Source organism: Psammomys obesus, unplaced genomic scaffold (assembly GCF_907164565.1).
Source record: "Psammomys obesus unplaced genomic scaffold, mPsaObe1.curated_primary_1811, whole genome shotgun sequence".
Classification (NCBI taxonomy): Eukaryota; Metazoa; Chordata; class Mammalia; order Rodentia; family Muridae; genus Psammomys; species Psammomys obesus.
In genome coordinates, this window is record NW_026596131.1 from 1,298,473 (window position 1) to 1,319,194 (window position 20,722).

General features: G+C 43.1%; 1 protein-coding gene across 1 annotated transcript in view; it reads left to right on the plus strand.

The window, feature by feature from the left end:
* The window catches only part of Efcab3 (EF-hand calcium binding domain 3), a 19,445-nt gene extending 12,995 nt beyond the window's left edge, over positions 1-6,450 (plus strand). Inside the window, exons 6-9 of the mRNA XM_055592678.1 lie at positions 187-368; positions 706-890; positions 3,539-3,661; positions 6,098-6,450. Coding sequence (XP_055448653.1) covers positions 187-368; positions 706-890; positions 3,539-3,661; positions 6,098-6,424 — 817 coding nt within the window. The 3' untranslated portion in view covers positions 6,425-6,450. The remainder of the gene's footprint in view (positions 1-186; positions 369-705; positions 891-3,538; positions 3,662-6,097) is intronic.
* Positions 6,451-20,722: the final 14,272 nt, after the last annotated feature.

Consider the following 20,722-nt stretch of genomic DNA (forward strand, 5'->3'; position numbering starts at 1 on the left):
ATTATTATTATTATTATTATTATTATTATTATTATTATTATTATTATGTATGATCAATAAATGCTAATAAAATTGTTAATATATTTAAAATAAACCTAATATCTATTAACTTGCATTTGACTTCCTTCTTTTAGTTCTAATAGTTCTTTATATCCATCTCTGAATTACTTGTATTTTCTTTTTAAGCTATTTCCGAAAAAAGTTCCAGGAAAGCAGCTCAGAAATAATGTGGACTCCATATGGGAAAAGGGGCTTTAAGTCAGACTTATGCACTCCTCCACGCTCAAGCACCGCTGCCTTCGCCAATTCTGCCAGGGTCTCAATAATGAAAGAAAGGGATTTGTACAAGTTTCTCGAAGAGCTCAAGCGTAAGAGCCATTTTCCCTCTCCACTGTTACAGACTGACATCCACACAGCTAGAGCTGGTCAGAAGTAAACACTGGTGGCCAAGAGCAGGGCCGAGGCTCTTGGGAGGAAAATGCTCCCTGTCACACAGACACCATGTGGAAGCAGAGGTCTGCTGACTGAGCCCTCAGACACTGGGGTTAAGTCTGTGGACGGCTGTGGACTGGGAGCATGAGACGGGGCAGAGAAGCTAGGGCCACGGGGTGGGGCGCAGGGGAAACAACACACTAGGCGCTGCGTGCTTGTCATTATTTGTAATTTTTACATTACTGATGATGCCATTTTTGTTTCTCTTTTTAGGGTGTGATCACCCTTCAGATAGCCCGTACTCAAAAATACCTGTCTTTCCACTGTTCCCTGATGTGGACGGGGTGGTGATGGGCAAGCCATTTAAAGACATGCAAAAGTTAGAAACGCTAAGGAAAAAGGAGCCTCTGTCTTTCTTTGAGGACTATTTTTTCAATAAAAGAGACTGGAAAACACAGGTGAGATTTAATCTGTCATGAAAGCTGATTTAAATATTTCCATTTGTAAGATCCCAGCTCAGTGAGCTTGAGAGAGTTCTCATTATAGACACTGGGCAGTGTCTCGGGGGATTATTGTTGTTGTTTTGAGGTGTTTGTTTGGGTTTGGACTGGGAGTTTTTGAGACAAGGGTCTCATGTAGCCCAGACTGGCCTCAAATTTGCTCTGTAGCCAACAAGGACTTTGAACTTAGGTATAACTATTTCAATAAAACACTTTGATTTACTGAAAATGACAGACCTAGGTTTGGGGTTGAGATGAGGAATACAAGAATAATAGCAACCCAAACATGATGGTTCATTCCTGTAATTCCAACATTTAGGAAGCTAAGGCAAAGAGTTCAAGGTTAGCCTGGGCTACATAGTGAGTTTCAGGCATGTTTGAGCTACAGAGTAACATCATCCTGTCTAAAAAAAAAAAAAAAAAAAAAAAAAAAAAAAAAAAAAAAAAAAAAAAACAGAACACTAAAAGGTCCCAAATCTACTTCCATTCTCTCCCATCAACATGGGAGGACCAGGACCACGTCAATGGAGCGATGCTCTGATAGACGGAGGGACCATCCTGTCTCCCACCAGAGCCTTTCCTATGATCCCTGCATCACACTCTGCTGCCTCTAGTCTACTTGCCTATATATGCTTTACTATCACGAATCATAAAGTCCCAGTGTGCCCATGTATGCTCATGCTTCCAAATACTCTGAGAACGTTCTGGCCTTACCCCCAAGTTTGTGGTAAGCCTCCCAGTGGAGCAGCAAGACTGAAATTTACCTGGTACAGAGCCTGGTCTCCAGGCATGGCACTTTCACACCTGTGATGTCAGCATCAAGAGGATGAGGCAGGAAAACTAGCATAAGTTCAAGGACAACCTAGGCTACATAATAAGTTCCAGGCCAGCCAGGCTATACAATAAGACTCTTGTCTTAAAACAAAGAAACACACAGAGTTAACAAAATGTAACTAAAAAGAAAAAAATAATAAATATATTTCAGAAAAAATAAAATAAAATAAAAAAAAATTTGTAGTAGGAAAATATGCAAAAAAAAAAAAAAAACAAAGAAACAAACAAACAAACAAGGCAGAGCCTGGCTTATAGCAGACTTCATATTCTTGCTTGTTCCTGTGTGGTTTTGTATTGGAAATGGAACCCACATAATAAGTATGTGTTTCACCACTGAGCTCCATCCCCTTTGTGGAAAATCAAATAAAAAAACAAAAAAACTTCCTAAATAGACTTCTTGCTTCTGCTTTGTTCCTTCTTGATATATTCACAGTATATGAATAGCAACCAAAACAGCTCTCTTAAAATCAACTTGAAACCCTTCAACTGAGCTTCTCAAATAACTCAGAGAAAAAAATAATACCACCACCCAGGAAAAAGAGGCAAAGAGATCACAAGTTCAAAGACAACTTGCCAGACAGTGGTACAGCAAGCCTTTTAATTCCAGCATTCTGGAGGCAGGGGCAGGCTGATTTCTGTGGGGTCTGGTTGATTTTAGCCAGGTCTACAGAGTGAGTCCAGGATAGCCAGGGATACAAAAAAAACCCCTTCTCAAAAAAAAAAAAAAAAAAAACAGAGAGAACTAACATCATTCCTCTGGCTTCTGCATGAGAGCCGTGGCACGGAGACAGACACACAGACATGCGCACAACTAATCAATATCAATCAGTGCAATTTCAAAACAAACGTTAAAGAAATCCCCAAGCAAACTATATAAAGAACACAGGGGAAACTTTGGCCCTGGAAATCAGAAAAGATTCACAGAGGAGGAAAATGATGGGTTAAAGGATGGAGAAATCACTAAAGAGAGAAGAGTTAAGAGAATTCATACTAGGTAGGCTTGAGAGAGCAGCTCAGCAGCTGGCAGTTTGGAGGCTGGCTTTCCGGCAGCCTCTTGGAGTAATAATGAAGAGAAGGAATGAATGCCAAGTAGATTAGCAATGAGTCCAAAGAAATTGAGCAGGACATTAACCTCACTTCTTCTAGCATTGTTCAGCAGCCCAGCAACAGGAAAAACAAGCGCTGCTTCCTGTGGAAGTCTGGAAGGAACAGAGGTTGCCCTCTGGGAGGGCACCTTCCTCTTTAGTTTTTTACAGTAGTTTGGGAAGTCTGGGTCAGGATGGAGTTGCTTCCTCTCTGCCCTCCTTATCCGCTCTGCACATGAGCCATCTGGTCAGCGTTTGTTTTATAAGCAGGCTCCATTATTATTATTTCAGTGGATTTACTAAATGCCTGGTTACACGTGTTCCATGCTAGGTACTCCAGTGCAACGGACAAATAGTTTAGCGACGACCTCATAAATCATATACAAATCCTATCACAAACAAATCCTGGTTTTGTTTTTGTGAAAGTGTCATGCTGTAGCCCGAGGCTGGCCTGGAACTCACATCATTTTCTTGCTGGAAAATTCCTGAGAGCTGGCATTGCAGGCATGCATGCATCGTTATGCCCAACTTCAGACCCCCATTATCATGTCTTTCTATATTAATGTCTAAAGTTAGCATACACAGTAAGGGGTTTCGCTGTGACATTTTACACGTATGCATAATTATGTCTTCGTTATGTAATTCAAACTGAAATGTATTACTAATTTCTTTTTTATGCGTACAAAGGCCGCAAATGTGAAACCTATTAAGTCTGCCTCGAGCTATTCAGATGACATCTTAGCCATTGACCACCTCTTCAAGAAAAAGCAGCACTGGACAGTGTCTGATGCGGCTGCTATCAAACAGCATGTGAGTGCTCACTGCCAAACGCCTTGCCCAGACTGCACTGTCAAAAGTATTTTCTGCTGGGAAGACTCGGTCTCCAAAAACACACAAAAAACTCCACTCTGATTAATAGTGAGACAAGATGAGGACTCATGCCCAGGACTCGTGGGAGATAGCATTACAAGAGAGGTTCAGGAAAGAGGAGAGGAAAAGTCACAGACCTACAAGGACTGAAGGTGTAGTGTGGAAAAGTTCAGGGAGTAGAAGCCTCGAGAGCATGATGCTTAGTGTCCGATACAGAAGGGAGGTGGTATGGAGGAAATATGTCCTAGTCCTTATATGTGGGGCAAAGAAGTTAGGCTACAAAAGTAGACAGTTAGTAAAAATGGAGGTTAAAAGTATGTGTTCTGGAGCCCCTCTGTCCATCTTTTCATGAATGTGTGTACAAGTGTGTGAGCATGCGTGTGCCGGAGGTCAGCCTCAGCTGTTAGGCTCCTTGGGTATCTTTCTTTCTTTGACAGTAATCATCACGCTCCCGAGGCTTCTACTCCCAGCTTTCTACTCCACACTGCCCATCTTCTCATAGCACACACTCACACACTCACTGGCAAATGTGTATCCATGGGTTCTGAGATTAGGAGACACAGTAGAGAGAAAAGAACAGTTCCTGCTCCCCGAGAGCTTGGGGTGAGGGTAAAGTCAAGGAGAAGGGAGTGGAGAGTAACAATGCTGGGGTGTGTGGGGTATCAGAACTCAGAGCAGGGGGCAGCTGAGTCCTATCTCATTGTTAGCACATGGTCATGCAAGTGAATGTGGCCAGAGACCACAGGTACCAGCACTGACCCCAGTGTGAAAAGATTGTTCGTTTAGTCTCCCTACAACTCAGTCATAGAAGCTTAGCAGGGGTCTCTGTCAGATAAAGAGAGCTAGGGTGAGCACGTGGGCGAGTTCACTCTTTGTTTACCAGTAGCCACCTATTTATAATAACTAATTTGCCCTCACCTGGACTTCTTTTCTGTATGCTGGTCTTACCTCACTCACCACCTAATAAATGTTTCCCCTACATCAACCTGGTTCTCCCCTGAGGATGCTGATACCATCTACTCAGTCATTGGAGTTAACATTTGGGGGGGGGGGGTGTTGTGTATGTGTGTGTGTGTGCACGTTTTCTTACTCCTTACCTCCACCAGTCACCAAATCTAATCCAACTCATTCTGGGATGCTCCCCAAGTCTGTTCTTCTACACTCTTATCACTCTATCCCCGCTCTCTCCTTCCATAAAAGTTGCCTGAACAACAGCCTCAGATCCAGTGTCCTTGGCTCTGCAGCTTTTTCCCATCAGCCATTTTCCACACAGCTGATGGTCTGACATCATAAATGCTTGAGCTGAAGCTATAGCTTGGTGGTAGCGTAGAGCCTAACACAGGCAAGGCCCTTGGTTCAATTCCCAGTTCTGGTGGCTAGGAAGGATGGTGTGGTATATGCCTCCAAGCAGCACCCAAAGACAGAGGCAGGAGGATTACAAGTTGGAGAGCAGCCTTGGCTGCGTAGGAAATGCAAGACCAGCCTGGGTTATTGAGACTGCCCTTCCAGTATTCCACTCCACACAACTGAGGGATTTCTCTCACTTCCCTCAGAAAACAGCTCCCACAGTGTGCTTTTCATAAAGGGCTCTCCTCCATCACAGTGGACTCACTGACCTTCGGAATTACTCCTTGGTCACTTCCCCCTTACTTTAACCTGGACACTCTGGTAATGCCATCTGCTCTGACCCTCCCGCTGAATCCAGAATGTTCAGTCTTTAAGCTCTGATTTTTCTGGCCTCTTCCTCCTGGGACTTTTTCCCACCACCCCTCCATCCTTTAGCCTTAAAAATCCTTAAGGATTTGCTCAGCTCATCATCTTCTCTCAGCTGGCTCTCCCTGTCTTACGCTGAATCAGGTACCTATACATCCTAACTGAACCTCACACTTCTCCCTAACTTAGTCCATTACATTTCCAGTAGTTTTATAAAATCATTTTATCTCAGCACTCAGGAGACAGAAGCAGAAGGATCTCTGCAAATTCCAGGCCAGCCAGAGTTATAGAGTGAGACTTTGTCTAAAAATTACATTTTTTTTTTCATTGTTCTCACATGGTACTGTTTGTTTTGTTTTGTTTTTTCAAGACAAGGTCTCATTATGTAGCTCTTGCTGTCCTGGAACTCACTGTGTAGACCAGGCTGGCCTTCCAACTCAAAAATCCACCTGCCTCTGCCTTCTGAGTACCAGAATTAAAGGTGTGTGCCACCATATCCAGCTTTCAAGTGATACATTTTGATTTCCATCAACTTCCAGCTCATAAGTCCCATGCTACCCCATGAGTAGCCCTACTGGTTTTCACTCTCAAGCCACCCATAATTATGGTTCATAAATCAATAGTTATAACTACAGTAAGCAACTATCTGCCCCTACCCTGCAGGTAAAGAGAGCCACAGACACCTATAACTTAGGAATTGCCCTTGAGCACCGGAAAGAAATGCTAAATCTCTGGAAGAAGATCCGAGGGGATTTAGTTGGAGTCGACACCAACAATGAGTCCTTTTACAACACCTTTTCCACCTACACGTGGTCCTGGAATGTCTGCCAGGAGCTGCTTTCCGCAAAGGACTTGCGGTTGCATGATTCCTTCGTGAACAGAAACGCCTCCAGCGTCTCTGGATTCTCTTCCCCATCAGACTACAGTGAGTATGACCTGGATACAGGAAGAAAAAGGAAACGAAAAAGTTCCAGAGGGTTTCGGCCATGAAATGTCTACGTTTTCTAAACAACTCTTCGAAAACTGCTTTCCATAGTTATCAAAATTACAGTACTTGCTTTTATCTACTACATTCTTAGCAGATGGAAATTTTAACATCTTTTGAATTCTGACCAGTAAAAGCCTTTAAAATCACAGGATGGTTTTTCTTCCCATGTTTTCTCTTTCCCAGATGTTTGCTAGTTAAAAGTAGCTACCCTATTATTAGTGGCTCTTTGCTACTCCCACTTGGCTTAAAACAGCCAAGACACCAGAAGAGAGGGGGGAAAAATTGGCCTGGTTCCTAAGGGCCCTCCAGGCAGTAAGCATCTGAGTTTGGGGTGACTGAAACTGAGATTGGGTTTGCTTGTTTGTTTTTAAGATTTATTTTGTATACAATGTTCTGCCTGCATATTCACCTGCACACCAGAAGAGGGCACCAGACCTCCTTATAGATGGTTGTGAGCCATGATGTGGTGGCTGGGAATTGAACTCCGGACCTTTGGAAGAACAGCCAGTGCTCTTAACCACTAAGCCATCTCTCCAGGCCAAGAGATTAGGTTTTTGATTGTGAGATACCAGACTTGGAGGATAGCAATTGCAGGGAATACAAGCAACACTGCCTCTGCCCCCAGCACGAAGAACCTCTGAGAAGTTTAGAACTCCTCAGGCACACTTTTAGATCACTCCTGCAAATCCCTGAGCTCATCCACTACACTAAAGACACACATAACTATGCTGGAAAGTTGTGGTGGTATCATGTTTTGTTGTGTGCATGTATGTGTGCTGTGCATGCAAGTGTGCACATGTGTGAGTGCACTCAGGTGTTCTCGCCCATGCTGGTGGGTGCGGAGCATAGAGGTTGCTATTAGGGCATCTTCCTCAATCACTCCTGTCTTGCTTTTTGAGGCAGGGTCTCTCGGCAAACCTGGGGCTCACCATTTCTGCTGGATTCTGGCCAGTGAGCCCCCAGAATCTGCCTGTCTCCATTACCGCCTCAGTGCTACATTTTTGTCACTGCACTCAGCTGTGTACATGGGTGCTGGCGGCTGGAGCTCCAGTCCCCACGCTTACACGGCAAGCACGTCACCCGCCGAGCCACTTTTTCACACGGGGACAGAGCTTTTTTTTTATTGTGATAAACTCAATTGCATAGAACTTATTATCTTAAAAAATATTTAAGCATGTGTCATTCTTATTCTTAGTTACATTCTTTTTGGAGTTCTTTGGGCATTCTGAGGTTTTTGACAGTTTATCAAATGGAAGAACACAACTTTGGAATTCTGTAAACATTAAATCTGCATTAACCATTTGATCTGTTATCAGGATGACAAAGGTATTTTATTTCCTCTGCAGAGTCTCTTTCTGTCCCTCTCTGTGTTTCTGTTTGTCTTTCTCCGTCTCTCTCTCTCTCTCTGTCTGTGTGTCTCTCTCTCTCTCTGTCTCTGTCTCTCTCTCTCTTGGGGAGGACTCATGAGCCCAGGCTAGCCTCCAGCTTGGTCAGTAGGCAATGATGGCCTTAAACCCCCCGATCTTCTTGGCTCCAACTCCTGCACGACAAAAGTGCGGTGCTTACAGGTGTGCGCCACCACATCCAGGTTATGAGGTGTCAGGGATCAAAACTAGCTCTTCACGTATGCTGGGAAAGCACCTGCCAACTGAGCTACATCTGCAATTGTAAGACCTGGGGTCTCACAGCTCAGGAGTTCAAGACCGCGCCCTTCCCAGAAACTCCCCCAGACCAAGACGCGTTGCAAAAGCAAGAGGTTTATTAACCATTGCGCAATGGGGTCACCCCTGCCGGTCAGCAAAGAGCGGCCCCGGGAGACAAAGGCCTTTAGGTTTTTAAAAGAAAAATTGCGGGAGATTTGAAGTTGCAGTCTTGGCAATTTAGGATTGGGTGAGGAAGCTATAAAGTAAGATAATTGGTTAGTCTTAGGTGCTCAAGCTTGGCCAGTCCTGCCAAGTGTGGATGCAGCTGCAATCGAAGGTGGGGGGTGGTTAGCTCATCCTTGAAGATTAGGGGCTACAGACTTTTGGCTGGAGGTCAAAAGCTACTCAGAAGTCTGGGTTCATTGGTAAGAAATGCTATCTCAAAGACAGGAGTTTTTCTTTTTGCTGAGTGAAGGTCATTGCTTGCTTGCCTTTTTTTCTATCTGTCCCCATAGATAGGGTCACATTTTTCCATTCTCTGGAAAGGTACTAAGAGGCTTTAGCTTAACCTGAACCTAAAACTCAAAACTATAGGCTTTAGAAGACATACAGGTTACAAAGTTAGTCTAACCCTTTCACAATCTTGTTAATTCATATTGATCCTCTTTCCTTTCCCCTTCCCTCTGTGACCCTGCTGACCTAGAACTCACTTTCTGGATCAAGCTAGTTTAGAATTTGTGGCATTCTTCATGCTTCTGTCTCCCAAGTGCTAAGATTACAGTCGTGCAGCACCATGCTCAGCTCTTCCGATAATTCTCATCAAAAGCTGATAAACGGTATCAACTACCTGCAAGAGATTACTGAGAAACTGGTTGAGGTATGTTGTTCAGCCCATCCCAATCACTATACAGAATCACTTTTCTAGAAAATAACTTGATCCAGAAAAGAAACCAAGCATGGCAGCACACACACCTATAATTCCAAGCCATTGGGAAGCTGAGGCAGAAGGACGGAAAGGATTCAGAGTTAGTCTGGGCTACATGAAAAAAGTCAATCTGGGCTCTATGAGAGACCCCACCTCGAAAGATCAGAAGTAAAAGATAGTGTTGAACAGAGCACTGTAAGAACACTTTGTGTTGTTCCCTCAGAAAAGTTCTAATGATGAGCCAAGGCTGTCTTCAGACTCACAATCCTGCATCTGCTTCACAAGTTCAGGATCCACCATGTCAGGCTACAATGTAAAATTTAAAATGCCAAGAAAAGGCAATGAAGACAGTGAGGGCCCACAAAACTATTTACTTGAAATTATTTTGTTACCTTGAGTACTCCAAAGTCTAGCTGGTGCAGGGCATGCTAATGCATGCCTGTGATTCCAGCACTTGAGGAACAGAGGCAGGCAGATCACTGAGAGTTCAAGCCCAATCTGGTCTACAAAGTAAGGACAGCCAAGGCTACACAGAAAAACCGTCTTGAAAACAAAAAAGTCTAGCTGGTGGCACGGCTCAGTAGGAGGCACAGAGCATGTGCAGGGTGTTAGAGGTAATACTTACAGCAAAAGTTTAAATCTGTTCATAATCTAGGGACATTGGCACGTGCCTGTATGCCTAACTGCTTAAGAGCTGCGACAGGAGGCACAGTTCAGCCCAGTAAGTTTTCCTTCCTTCCTTCTTTCCTTCCTTTTTTTTTCCTTTTATTAAAAATAGATTCTTTTCTCAGTCAATATATCCTGATTACAGTTTCCCCTCCCTCTACTCCTCCCAGTTCCTTCCCTCTTCCCCTCCCATCCAGATCCCCCTCTTTTCTGTCTCTCATTAGAAAAGAGTTCTAAGCAATAACAACAAAATAAAAGATACAAAAACTATTTCTGAATAAGGCAAAGCGCAAAAAGGAAAAGAGCCCCCAAAAGAAGGCACAAAAATCAGAGACCTACTCAGTCACACACTTAGGAGTCCCATAAAAACACTAAACTGAAAACTATAATATAGGCAGAGGTGACCAGGTGCAGACCTGTGCAGGCCTGGTGCTTACTGCTTCAGGCTCTGTGAGCTTCAGTTCATGTGAGCTTTGCTCCACTGATTTTAAGGGTCCATTCTCCTGGTGTTTTCCATTCTCTCTGGCTCTTACACTCTTTCCTCCTCCTCCTCTTCCTCCCTCCAGGGCTTCCCTGAGCTCTGAGTGGATGGATTTGACATCCCATTTAGAGCTGTGTGTTCCCAGGTCTGTGTATGTGTCTGTAATGCCTGAGCCCAGTAATTCTAACACCATCCTGGACAACACAGTAAGACCTCAGACTCAAAAGAGAAATACAGGGACCAGCAGGATGGCGCAGTGGGTAAAGGTGCTTGCCACCAACCCTGAAGACCTGAGTTCAGTCCCCAAAATCCATATAGTAGGACAAAACCAACTCCTGCAAGTGGTCTTCTGACCTATTGCATGTCCAGTAAGTAAATAATACATAATTTTGAAATTAAAAATTAATATTAATTATTCTTTATAGCTGTAGTTTGGGGGAAAGACATAAGTAATCATATTTTCTAACCAAAAGGTAAGATGAGTAATTTTAAGAAAATATTTGTATATAGCTCTGTGCATTACAAACATAATGTCTAGGAATATAGAATTTGGATGCCAAATTAGGAGCTGGGCATAGTGGTTCATGCCTCTAATCCCAGCACTTTGGAAACAGAGACAAGTTCAAGATCATGCTGCAATGTGACAAATTCAGGGCCAGCTTAAATTACATGAAGGCCTCTCTGAAAACAAAGCTCCCAAAATATTACAATCACTGCAGTATTTCTTTGAATCAGTGAGATGACAGGACAAAATACTTTTAAGTAGTTCTGATAAAAAAAAAATATATGAACTGCACGGCACTCCCTTCTCCTGTTAACACTGTTGTACAGGACAGATGGTACTGTTGATTGACACCTCTCTGCTGTGACACACACACGGACAGGCATCTGTCCATCCACATCAATACAATGGGCTACAACTAACTATTCAACTTGCTGAACTGCACACTGTGTGCCAGACCCTGCTCTAGTACCTAGATCTGTAGCAGATAGAATTCCTGACTTCCATGGGCCTTAGTAACAGATCTAATTACTACCAGTGGCTCAGCAACACCTGGTCGTGACTTTTTTCAGGGCAGATGAGAACACCCATTAGGCCAGATAGGGAAACGACCAAAGACATTCTAACACCCAAGTCTAGCCGGATGCAGCAGTGATGTCCTGGAGCTACTTATGGGAGCTTGTGTTAGGAATTACAGACAGCATGGGTGACACTTAGCAGTTGCATCACAGAAACCTCACCCCAACATGGGTAACAACTTGAAAAAACTACAACCCTAGAGTGCCCTGCCCAGCGTTCAGGCAGAGTTACCAGAGATGACTCCTTCCTCCCAGGAGTTGTCTGGGGTTTACAGAGCCCCCCCCCCCAAGGGGTGAGGGAGGTTCGAGTTTTCTGTTTCCTAAGCTTCCTGTGTCTTAGCAGCTTCCCTCCTCCCTCCTGGAGGGAATGTGTCAATTCAAAGGAAATAGTCACAGCAATGTCATGAATGTTCAAAGTTACAAAGATGTTTGTCGTGTAGAATGTTTGATAGGCTCTCACTCTGCTGCCCAGGCTAGCCTTTTGTTCCAGGCTCAAGCAATCTTCCGGCTTCAGCCTCTTGAGCAGATGCACTCCAAGTGCACACCACCACAGCCAGACTATTTTTAAAAGCAAGAAACTTAAGATGGCCTAAATGTCAATAAATCATGCTGCAATTATTCAAAACAAGGTCGAAGTTCATTACAAAGATGTTTCAAGTAATTAAATAATTTCCTCAAGTTATTATTAAGTTAAAATAAGCTAAAAATTGCTTAAGACGTGGCTAGGGGCACAGATGTGGCAACACAGCTATGACCCCAACACTCAGGAGACTGAGACAGTGTCGCGCGCGGCCTTTGTCGATAAGGACGACGCAACAACCGAGGATTTCTTCAGCGGCAAGTTTATTGTACAGCTCTTTCTTGCAGATGGTGAAGGACCCAAACCCCGGGTTGTGCTCTGCTTAAATAGCCAGCAGAGAGGCGTGTTCGTCTGTAATTGGTGCTCCACACAAAACCTAATTAACATGTGATCTCCCATTGGAGGATCGCACAATCCTTCATTAGCATAAGGCGGCGCATGCGCAAATCGCGAAGCAATGCTGACAAGAAGCGCGAAAATGCTGGCAAGAAGAACCAGGAAGCAGGAAGCCGGCGCCATCTTGTAATGGCGGGAGCGGCTAAGAGATTAGTCAGAGAAGATTTTTTTTTTAATTTGTTGGGGTTGATCTTAAACTTGTTATGTATTCAAATGTTAATTGCCCCCCTCCATCTGCTTGCTTTCTACAAGCAAATTCTCTAGTATCCAAAATGGTGTTGTATAAAACCTTGCTTCCCAAAATTATCCCTGATTGAATAATGAAAAGTTGCTAAAAGCCTTTTGCTGGGCAGAGAGAGAAGTGAAAGGTGGGACTTCCTGGGAGGAAGGAACTCTGGGAAGAAGAGGAAGTTTTTTGTTTGTTTGTTTGTTTTCACTGGGAAACGGGAGGAGAAGGATTTGACTACGAGCCTGGAGGGCATACCTAGCCCTGTGGCTGGATGGGGGTTGAAGGTTGGGAAAACTTAGATGAACTAGTTGAGAGTTTGCCCAGCTAAGGCCTAAGCTTTGAATAAAAAGATCTTGGTGTCTTTATTTTTACCCAGGAGGGCCATCGGGATCTCACAACAAAATCCAAGGTTCATACAACATTAATTAATTTACTTAATCACTTTACAATCTGATCCCAGCCCCCTCCCTCCTCTCCTCCTAGTCCCACACTCATGCATCCCTTTCTCCTTGCCCCCATCTTCTCAGAAAAGGAGAGGCCCCCACCCTCATAGGTACTAACCCACCATGGCACATCAAGTCACAGCAAAACTAAGCACATCCTCTCCCACTGAGGCCAGAAAAGGCAGCCTAGCTAGGGGAAAGGGATCCAGAGGCAGACAACAGAGTCAGAGACAGCCCCTACTCGCATTTTTAGGGGATCCATATGTTTGACCAAGTTGCACATGTCCTACATACATGTAGGGGGTCTAGGTCTATGTTTGCCAGAAATGTTAAGATATAATTAGAAGAACAACCCAGGCCACAAACAGAGTAGCAAAGTAAAAGGAAAGAATAAAAACAAAACTAAAAGTACATAGTAAAACTTTTCTTCAGCATTTGAAGCATCTAACACTTTTTTGAAAGACATGGTTGCAAGGTTTCTGCCTGTGGTCAGAATACATTTGAGAACTGTGTTTCAGAGGAGCTGAGAGGCCCTCTGACGGAGAGTAAAGAATGCTCTCCTACTCAGTGAATACATTAAATGCTCATAAAGGCTAAGGGATGTTCAGGGGATTGTGCTGGGTGTTGGCCCAGGACAGGGTAGTTAATCATTTCATGACAATGCACTCCAGCCTCCCATTGTAGGCAGTGCCACTTCTGGGCCATTTAGACATTTGCTGTGAAACAAGAGGTCCAGGAAAGGATCCTGCTGTTTTAATTGCTTCTTTGTAAGCTTTACAGAACATAAACAGACTTTTAGCAGCTGAAGATATTTTGTATAAATTGATTTAGCCACCTTTTTGCTTTTTCTTTTCACATTTTTAAACTTTTTAATTCTTTGTAAATTTCACATCATGTACCCCCCCCCATCCCACTCATCTCTGTCCATCTATATCCTTCTGCCTTTGTAACCTCCCTGACAAACAAGAAAGAACAAACAAAAACCCCATTTCTCTGTGGAAGTTGTACTGTGTTACACAGTATACTCTCTGGCTCAAGCAGTCTTACTTGCAAATGTTTATTGCCGTGAGTCTTTGGTCTGACTCAAGGCCCCTGGCTTCTGCTACACTATCAATGCTGGATTCTCACTAGCACTCTTAGCCTATTGCCCTGTGTCATGGAGATCCTGCAGCTTTGGTTATGTAGGCTCAGCCCCTTCATGTGCTCTAGCTTTTTTTTTTAAAATGGTGTAAATGTTGGTGTGGGCCAACTTAAAGTCCTGAATTTGGGCCTGGGCAGATGGAGGGGGGCAATTAACATTTGAATACATAACAAGTTTAAGATCAACCCCAACAAATTTAAAAAAAAATCTTCTCTGACTAATCTCAGCTTCTCTTGGCTCAACTGTCACCAACTATCTTCTCTTCTTACTCCTAGCCCATTCACTTTCAACTGTCTCCTATTTTACTCTGCTCAGTCTTTTTTTCTCTCTAGCTTTAGTCTCTTTCGTCCTGTACCAAGTGTCTTCTCCAACCCCACTCTTGTTCCAACTGGACTCTCCTGCCTACTCCCCACACTCAGCCTCTGCTGGCTTTTTAATCCTCTTCTGTTCCCAGAAGTCCAAGAAGCAACTGACACTGAAGGACATTGGGTTCTTTAAAGGGTCAGGCACACTCAATCATACTGCGTCTGCCACCCTGCCTGTCTGTTTTAGCTACTCATTATGCAATTTTCAAGCTGCTTCTTAATTCTTTCCAATGTCTTTTCCAGGGTTCTCTGGTATCTGATATGATCTTTTTGTTGATCTCTCAGCATATCCACAACTGAGAGAAGAACCCAACAGCAATGCTTTTCTTTCCTATAACTTGAGTAACACTTCCTGAACCATTTATATTCCTAGACTGTTTTTATCTTCTAGCATCTTGTGTTCTGTAGTTCTTTGCTGAAGTCTCTTAATCTGTGATCCCAGCTCTGTGAACCTTTTGCTTGCAGCTCCAACTTGGGCTTACAGGGGGCAGTATTCAGCAGTATGTCTTACAGTCCTCCTCATAGCCCTGTTGTTGCTCTGCACTGTGGATGGCTCTGTATTGCAGAACAAAGTCCTGCTCACAGGCCTGTCAGTGGTTAGCTGCTGAATGTTTCTTGTCCAGGCTTCTCTGGCTGGCAGGGGAAGGTAGTGGCTGGTCAGGTTCTTTGCTTTTTTTGGGTCAGTGGTCAAGGTTTTCAGAAGACCTGCCCGGCACAAGATTTATTAGTTTTAATGGTATCCATGGCTTTCTGTTTCCTGTGAAAATATAAACAAATCTGTGTCTCCAATGCAAAACAGTCACTGATTTCCATTCTGATGGTAACACATCCTTATACTATATAGGTTGATTTAATTCCTCAGTGTGTTTGTTTTTCTATAACACAGTGTCTTTCAGCCTCTGTTGTTTTCTTGTTAATTCAGAAAATGTAAAGTTAACAGAGTACTATTTAGTCTATTTCTGGGGGTCTTTAGTCTCCCTTTTTGTTTTCTAAGCATTTTTAAAGGTGTGACTAGATTTTTACAACTGCTTGTTAATATTCTCTACTTCCACAATTTCTGTTTTACAACAAATACAGGGGAATTCCATAGGCTGGTAGATTCTTCTAGATGTTGAGCCTCCAGCTGCTCTTGTACCAACTACTCAAGTGCCTGTAATTTTTCTTTCGTTAAGGGCCATTGCTCTACTTACACAGGCTAGTTAGTCAACCATCTTAAATGTAGGGGCAATGGTATAATTTCAGTAGTAGTCCCCCTCTATAAATTTGGAAACTCAACCCCTGTTGTATCCTGGTTTTGGACAACCTGCACAGTCTGTGGTTGTTCTGGATGACATTTTTCAATAACTTCTCCATTTAGCCCCATTTTGGGGATTGTCATGTTTTCCAAGCCCTTCTATTCTCTTTACTGGAACAGCTTTGCCTTTGATATAGGGAAACAGTAACAGCTAATCAATCCTCTCACCTGTGTTAAATTGCATATTTTTTTATGTAAGCCATTATTTTAATTTCTCCTTTGAAATCTTTATAATTTCTGAATTCACAATGAATCCTTGGGAAATCAAGGAACCGTTCCTACTATCCCTGAGGGCAAAGGATCATAAACTGCAGGAAATATTTTATAACACTGAATTTTGGGGATAGTATAAGATGTTTATGGCTAAGTCTAGTGCAGCACTGCCTGAAGTAGTGTGCATTAGATCTGCAATACTTAGTTGAGGATTTTCTGCCTGAGTATTATTTCCTGGCTGACAAGAAAGAAACAGCTCATGCTTGTTGCTTTGAGGCCTCAAGCCAGCCACACACACCCCCATATCATTTCCCAACAGCAAGACATTGCCTTGGATATCTCTATTGGCCCTACACTCATTGGTCCAGTGGCAACCCTTGCCACATCATCTGCACACCCCTGGAAGCCTGGGCCACCTTTCTGATTTATATTTAGAAAAAACATTGCCCTTAAAATGCATTGTTCATGGTTTATTTCAAATGTCCATATTTCCCACAATTAAAACACTGGGCATTTTTACATCGGAGGCCTTTACCAATAGTTTGACCTATTATATTAGCATGGTATATGTTAGAACCAATATCACTTGTATCTTTTATCCATTTGTCCATGGGTGCTGCCCATGCCTTTGGTGGTCTTATGACTTTACACTCTACATTTACATTTTTCGAATGCTAGGGTCTCTATCAACTACCTGTCTTGTATCAGGGAGGGTCTGATAGTGTCTTATTTACTACTGAGACCAACCTTTGTGAAGGCTTCTCCAGAGCCTTGTTTAATTTTTGTAAATGATGTGAGCTTCTTTCCTGGCTCCTCAACTTTGTCCCATGCTCTTAAAGCTGGTAAATGACGTTGTTCTATGATTGCATTTTCAAATTAAACCTGTTTTTTTATCAGCATATCAACCTTGACCTATCAACTGGTCCCTCGCTGTGTTAATTCCCTTCACTCTTCTTGTGCTGTTCCAAATTCCTGGCTGCTTCTCTCCACCACAACAACCACTGCAATTGAGGACCAGCCTCTAACACAGCTGTTACCAATCCCCTTCAATCTTGGGAAATAATTCTATTTTGGTAGCACAATAATTTACAATTTGTTTCACATAAGACAAGTGCATCCCATGAAACATCATTGCCTCTTTAAAATGTCTTGGGTCCATCATTTCTACAGGGTGCCATCCTACTTCATCATAACCTTGTGGAATACCCCCACTAGCAGGCATATGCTGTATTAACTACTAGAAATGCTGTTGGTGATTTTGTGACCCAGGCCTATCTGTCCTCAAAAGGCGCTGTGAGTTTAACCCTGTCTCCTGAAAAAGGCTGTCTTATCTGCCCATCCTACTTTTTCATGTCTTTGACTTGACTGCTCTCTGACAGTTCCTTCCTTTCCCTCTTTCTACCTGAGAGAAACTCCCTCTCTCTGGTTCAGTTACTAGGAATGAACCTACTTGTTTTCCCTTTTCTTGACTTTTTCTTCCATTTTTATTTATTATTATTCGAAGCAACTGTATTTCCATCCTTTTCAGCAGCTCAGCAAGTCTTCTGCTTTTTTATTCCCAAGCTTCTCTAATTTCATCCTTCCCAGTAGCTCAGCCAGTCTTTTTTCTAATTCCACCTGCATTTTTTCCAGTTGCTCAGCCACTTTAATAAACAAAATTGGCCAAAATGAGAAAAAGGAGAAAACACACTGCTGCTAAAAAACATGAGGGGCACGTCCCAGAAACAGCCTCATCAAAAGCCCTGTCGAGCTGTTGTCTTTCCTGCTCAAATGGAAAGGTATCCTGAGGCTAGGGAGCCCAGGAACCACATGGCTTTTAGGGAAGCAGGTATCCCAATGGAAGGGTATTTATCCTGAGACACAGAAGCCTAGGAACCACACAGCTCTGAGAGGAGGCATGGACAGCTCCTGTGCTGATTTCTCATGATGGCAGCAGTCTGAGGGGAGGTGTCATTGTCTTGACCGATGCAGCCATGTTGACAGAGCCCCCATTTTGACAGCTCCTATGGCAGTACCTTATGGAAGGGCAGTAGAGGCTGGGGCAGGAAGGAGGGGTTGCTGCTTTGGCAGCTCTGGCGGTGCCCTGCTCAGGAACTACATTTGGCTTTTGAAACCAAAAAGTACCCATCCCTTCATTTTCTGTCTTTTGCTCTATCATACTTGAAATCATTTTCCTACAAACAGCCCTACATTGGACGCCAAAAATAGCCTTTAGATATTATTACTATTATTACTATTAGTAGTAGTATCATTCTTTTTCACTTTGCTACTTCGTTTGTGGGTTCTTCTCTTAACAATATCTTCTTTGTCTCAGCTCAGCTTCTCCTAGCTCAAGTGTCACCAACTGTTCTTCTGTTCTTACTCTGCTAGCCCAATTCACTTTCAACTGTCTCCTGCTTTCACTCTGCTCAATCTCTTTTCTTCTCTCTAGCCTCACTCTCTCTTCCTGCACCCTGTTCTCTGACCCTGTTCTCTTCCAGCTGGACCCTCCTCCTGCCTACTCCCCAATCCTACTACTCCCCACCCTCACATCGTCTGCTGGCTTTTTATGTCCTCTCCTGTTCCTGTTGTAGAAAACATTTGGCTATTAGTGTCTACTATTAATCCATATAATTATTACAGTAGTTATTATTTAACCCGCTACCATATCAATAAAAGCCAGAGATGCCTGTTAGAGAAAGCTATGTAAGGGAGCAACACAGAGAACGAGAGAGAGAAGAGGCAGTTTTTTCGGGAGAGTTTTACAGAGAGAGATTGAATGAGGGCACAAGCTAAACATAGTGAAGACAGAATAAGCCAAAAAAAATGAAAAGGAGCTAAAAGATTATAAAAGATTGCTGGAGTTACTTTGAGGCCAAGCAGAGCATTTCAGAGGCCAAGAGAAAAGCCATATTGTATAAGTCAGCTGGGAGAGGAGTTTGAGCAGAACAGCTGAGTTGAACCAGCCTTTCAGTAAGAACAAGAAAGGGTGAACTTATTAATCAGTAAATCTCAGAGGCTGAAAACATTCCACACCTAAGTTAGGTTATGTGGAGGCTAGAAGCTTCCATGACTCGGCCTAGATTAGCGGCAGTAATCCTGAGACAGCAACTGTAAGAGGCGAATAAAAGTTCCTTTTACATGTAGGCATCTTTATTCAGTCAATCAGGAATCATTTTGGAGGCAAAGTCCACAAATGTCATTTCTGGTCAGTGATCAGAAATGTGAAAGACAGCAAGTAAACCTCAGGGAGCAAAATAATGAACAAATACAAAGCACCTGACAGGACGCAAACCGAAGGGAGTAAAATAGTTAACAATCAACTACAAAGCACCTTACCATGCTCTAAGATGTTCCCAGAAGTTCAAGAGGCAACTGACACTGGAGGGCTTAGGGTCCTTTAAAGGGCCAGGCACACAAAACAAACCATACATGCCAACAAAATAAATACATTCTGTAAACTGATCTAGAGGGCTAGAGCGATGGCTCAGAGGTTAAGAGCTGTTCTTGCAAGAGGACCCGAGTTTGATTCCCAGCACCCACATCAGGCAGCTCATAACTGCCTATAACTCCAGCTCCAGGGGATCTTCCTGAATATTCTGATAGTCCTCTGACCTACACACACAAATAAGTAGTAATTTTTTAAGAAAATTGTTTTCAAAAAACCAAAAACTCATGTTTAGAATAGTTAAAAAAAAAAAAATTGGAGATTCATGTTGTAATTCTAGCACTGGCAAAGTCAGAAAAGGCAGAAGGGTCCAGTGTTTGAAGCCAGACTAGGCTACATAGTGAGACACTTACCCATTTTCAGAGGCCATGCATTTGAAAGACACTAACGAGGGTTTATGGGAGGGTTATACATGAAAAGGAGATGGAGAAGGGGCATAATTATATTAACCTCAAAAATAAATACTTAGGCAGGTATGGTGGCACATACCTTTGATTCCAGCACTCGGGAGGCAGAGGCAGGTATAGTTCTGAGTTTGAGACAAAGTGAGTTCTGGGATAGCCATAATAAAGAAAAAAGAAAAGAAAAAAAGAATTAAAAAAAATATATATATATACATACATACATACATGAAAGAGAAACAACCATAAGTTTCAAGTGGCTCACTTACCAGAACTAATATGGGAACTTCAAGTAAAAGGGCAATGAGCTTTCCGCACACACACAGTATTATATAGTGGGACTGTTGAGTGTGAACACTAACAGTTTTTAATGAGGAGACCAAAAAGCTCCTGAAGAACATGAAGTAAAAAATAAATATAGCTGGGTGTGATGGACAGCTTTAATCCCAGTACTTGAGAGGCAGGCACAGGCAGATCTCCGAGTTTTGAGGCCAGCCCGATCTGCATAGAGAACTAGAGACAAGCCAGAATTACATAGCCCCTGTCTCAGAAAAACAATACACCCATACACATAAAGGCAGAAAAATTAATATAAGGCTGAAAATATACAATTATAAATTATATGCCAGGAACCTACCATTGGTTTGAAAATATTAATACATAGACGTATAAGTGTGTAACATATACACTTCAATAGACTGAATTACAAAGTTTCTGTTTGAATTTACTACAATATATTTTGCCAATTGAGCCTGGCCTTTCAAGAAGGCGTGGTCATGCCCTTTAACACGGAAGCTTCATGCTCTCAGAACCCACGCGTGGCCTCCCCGCCGACTGTGTTCCTCCAGGGTGCTGACTTACAGCACCGCGGTGAATCTGGTACCCACGTCTCTTCACAGTCTGCTAGTCAAGGCTTTTCCTGGAGGAGACCTGGGGGCCCTGCTGGGGTTCCAGCACTGAACCGGGCTCCAGGGGACGGCCTCCCACTTCCTCCTCGTGCTGCACGCCCATCTGAG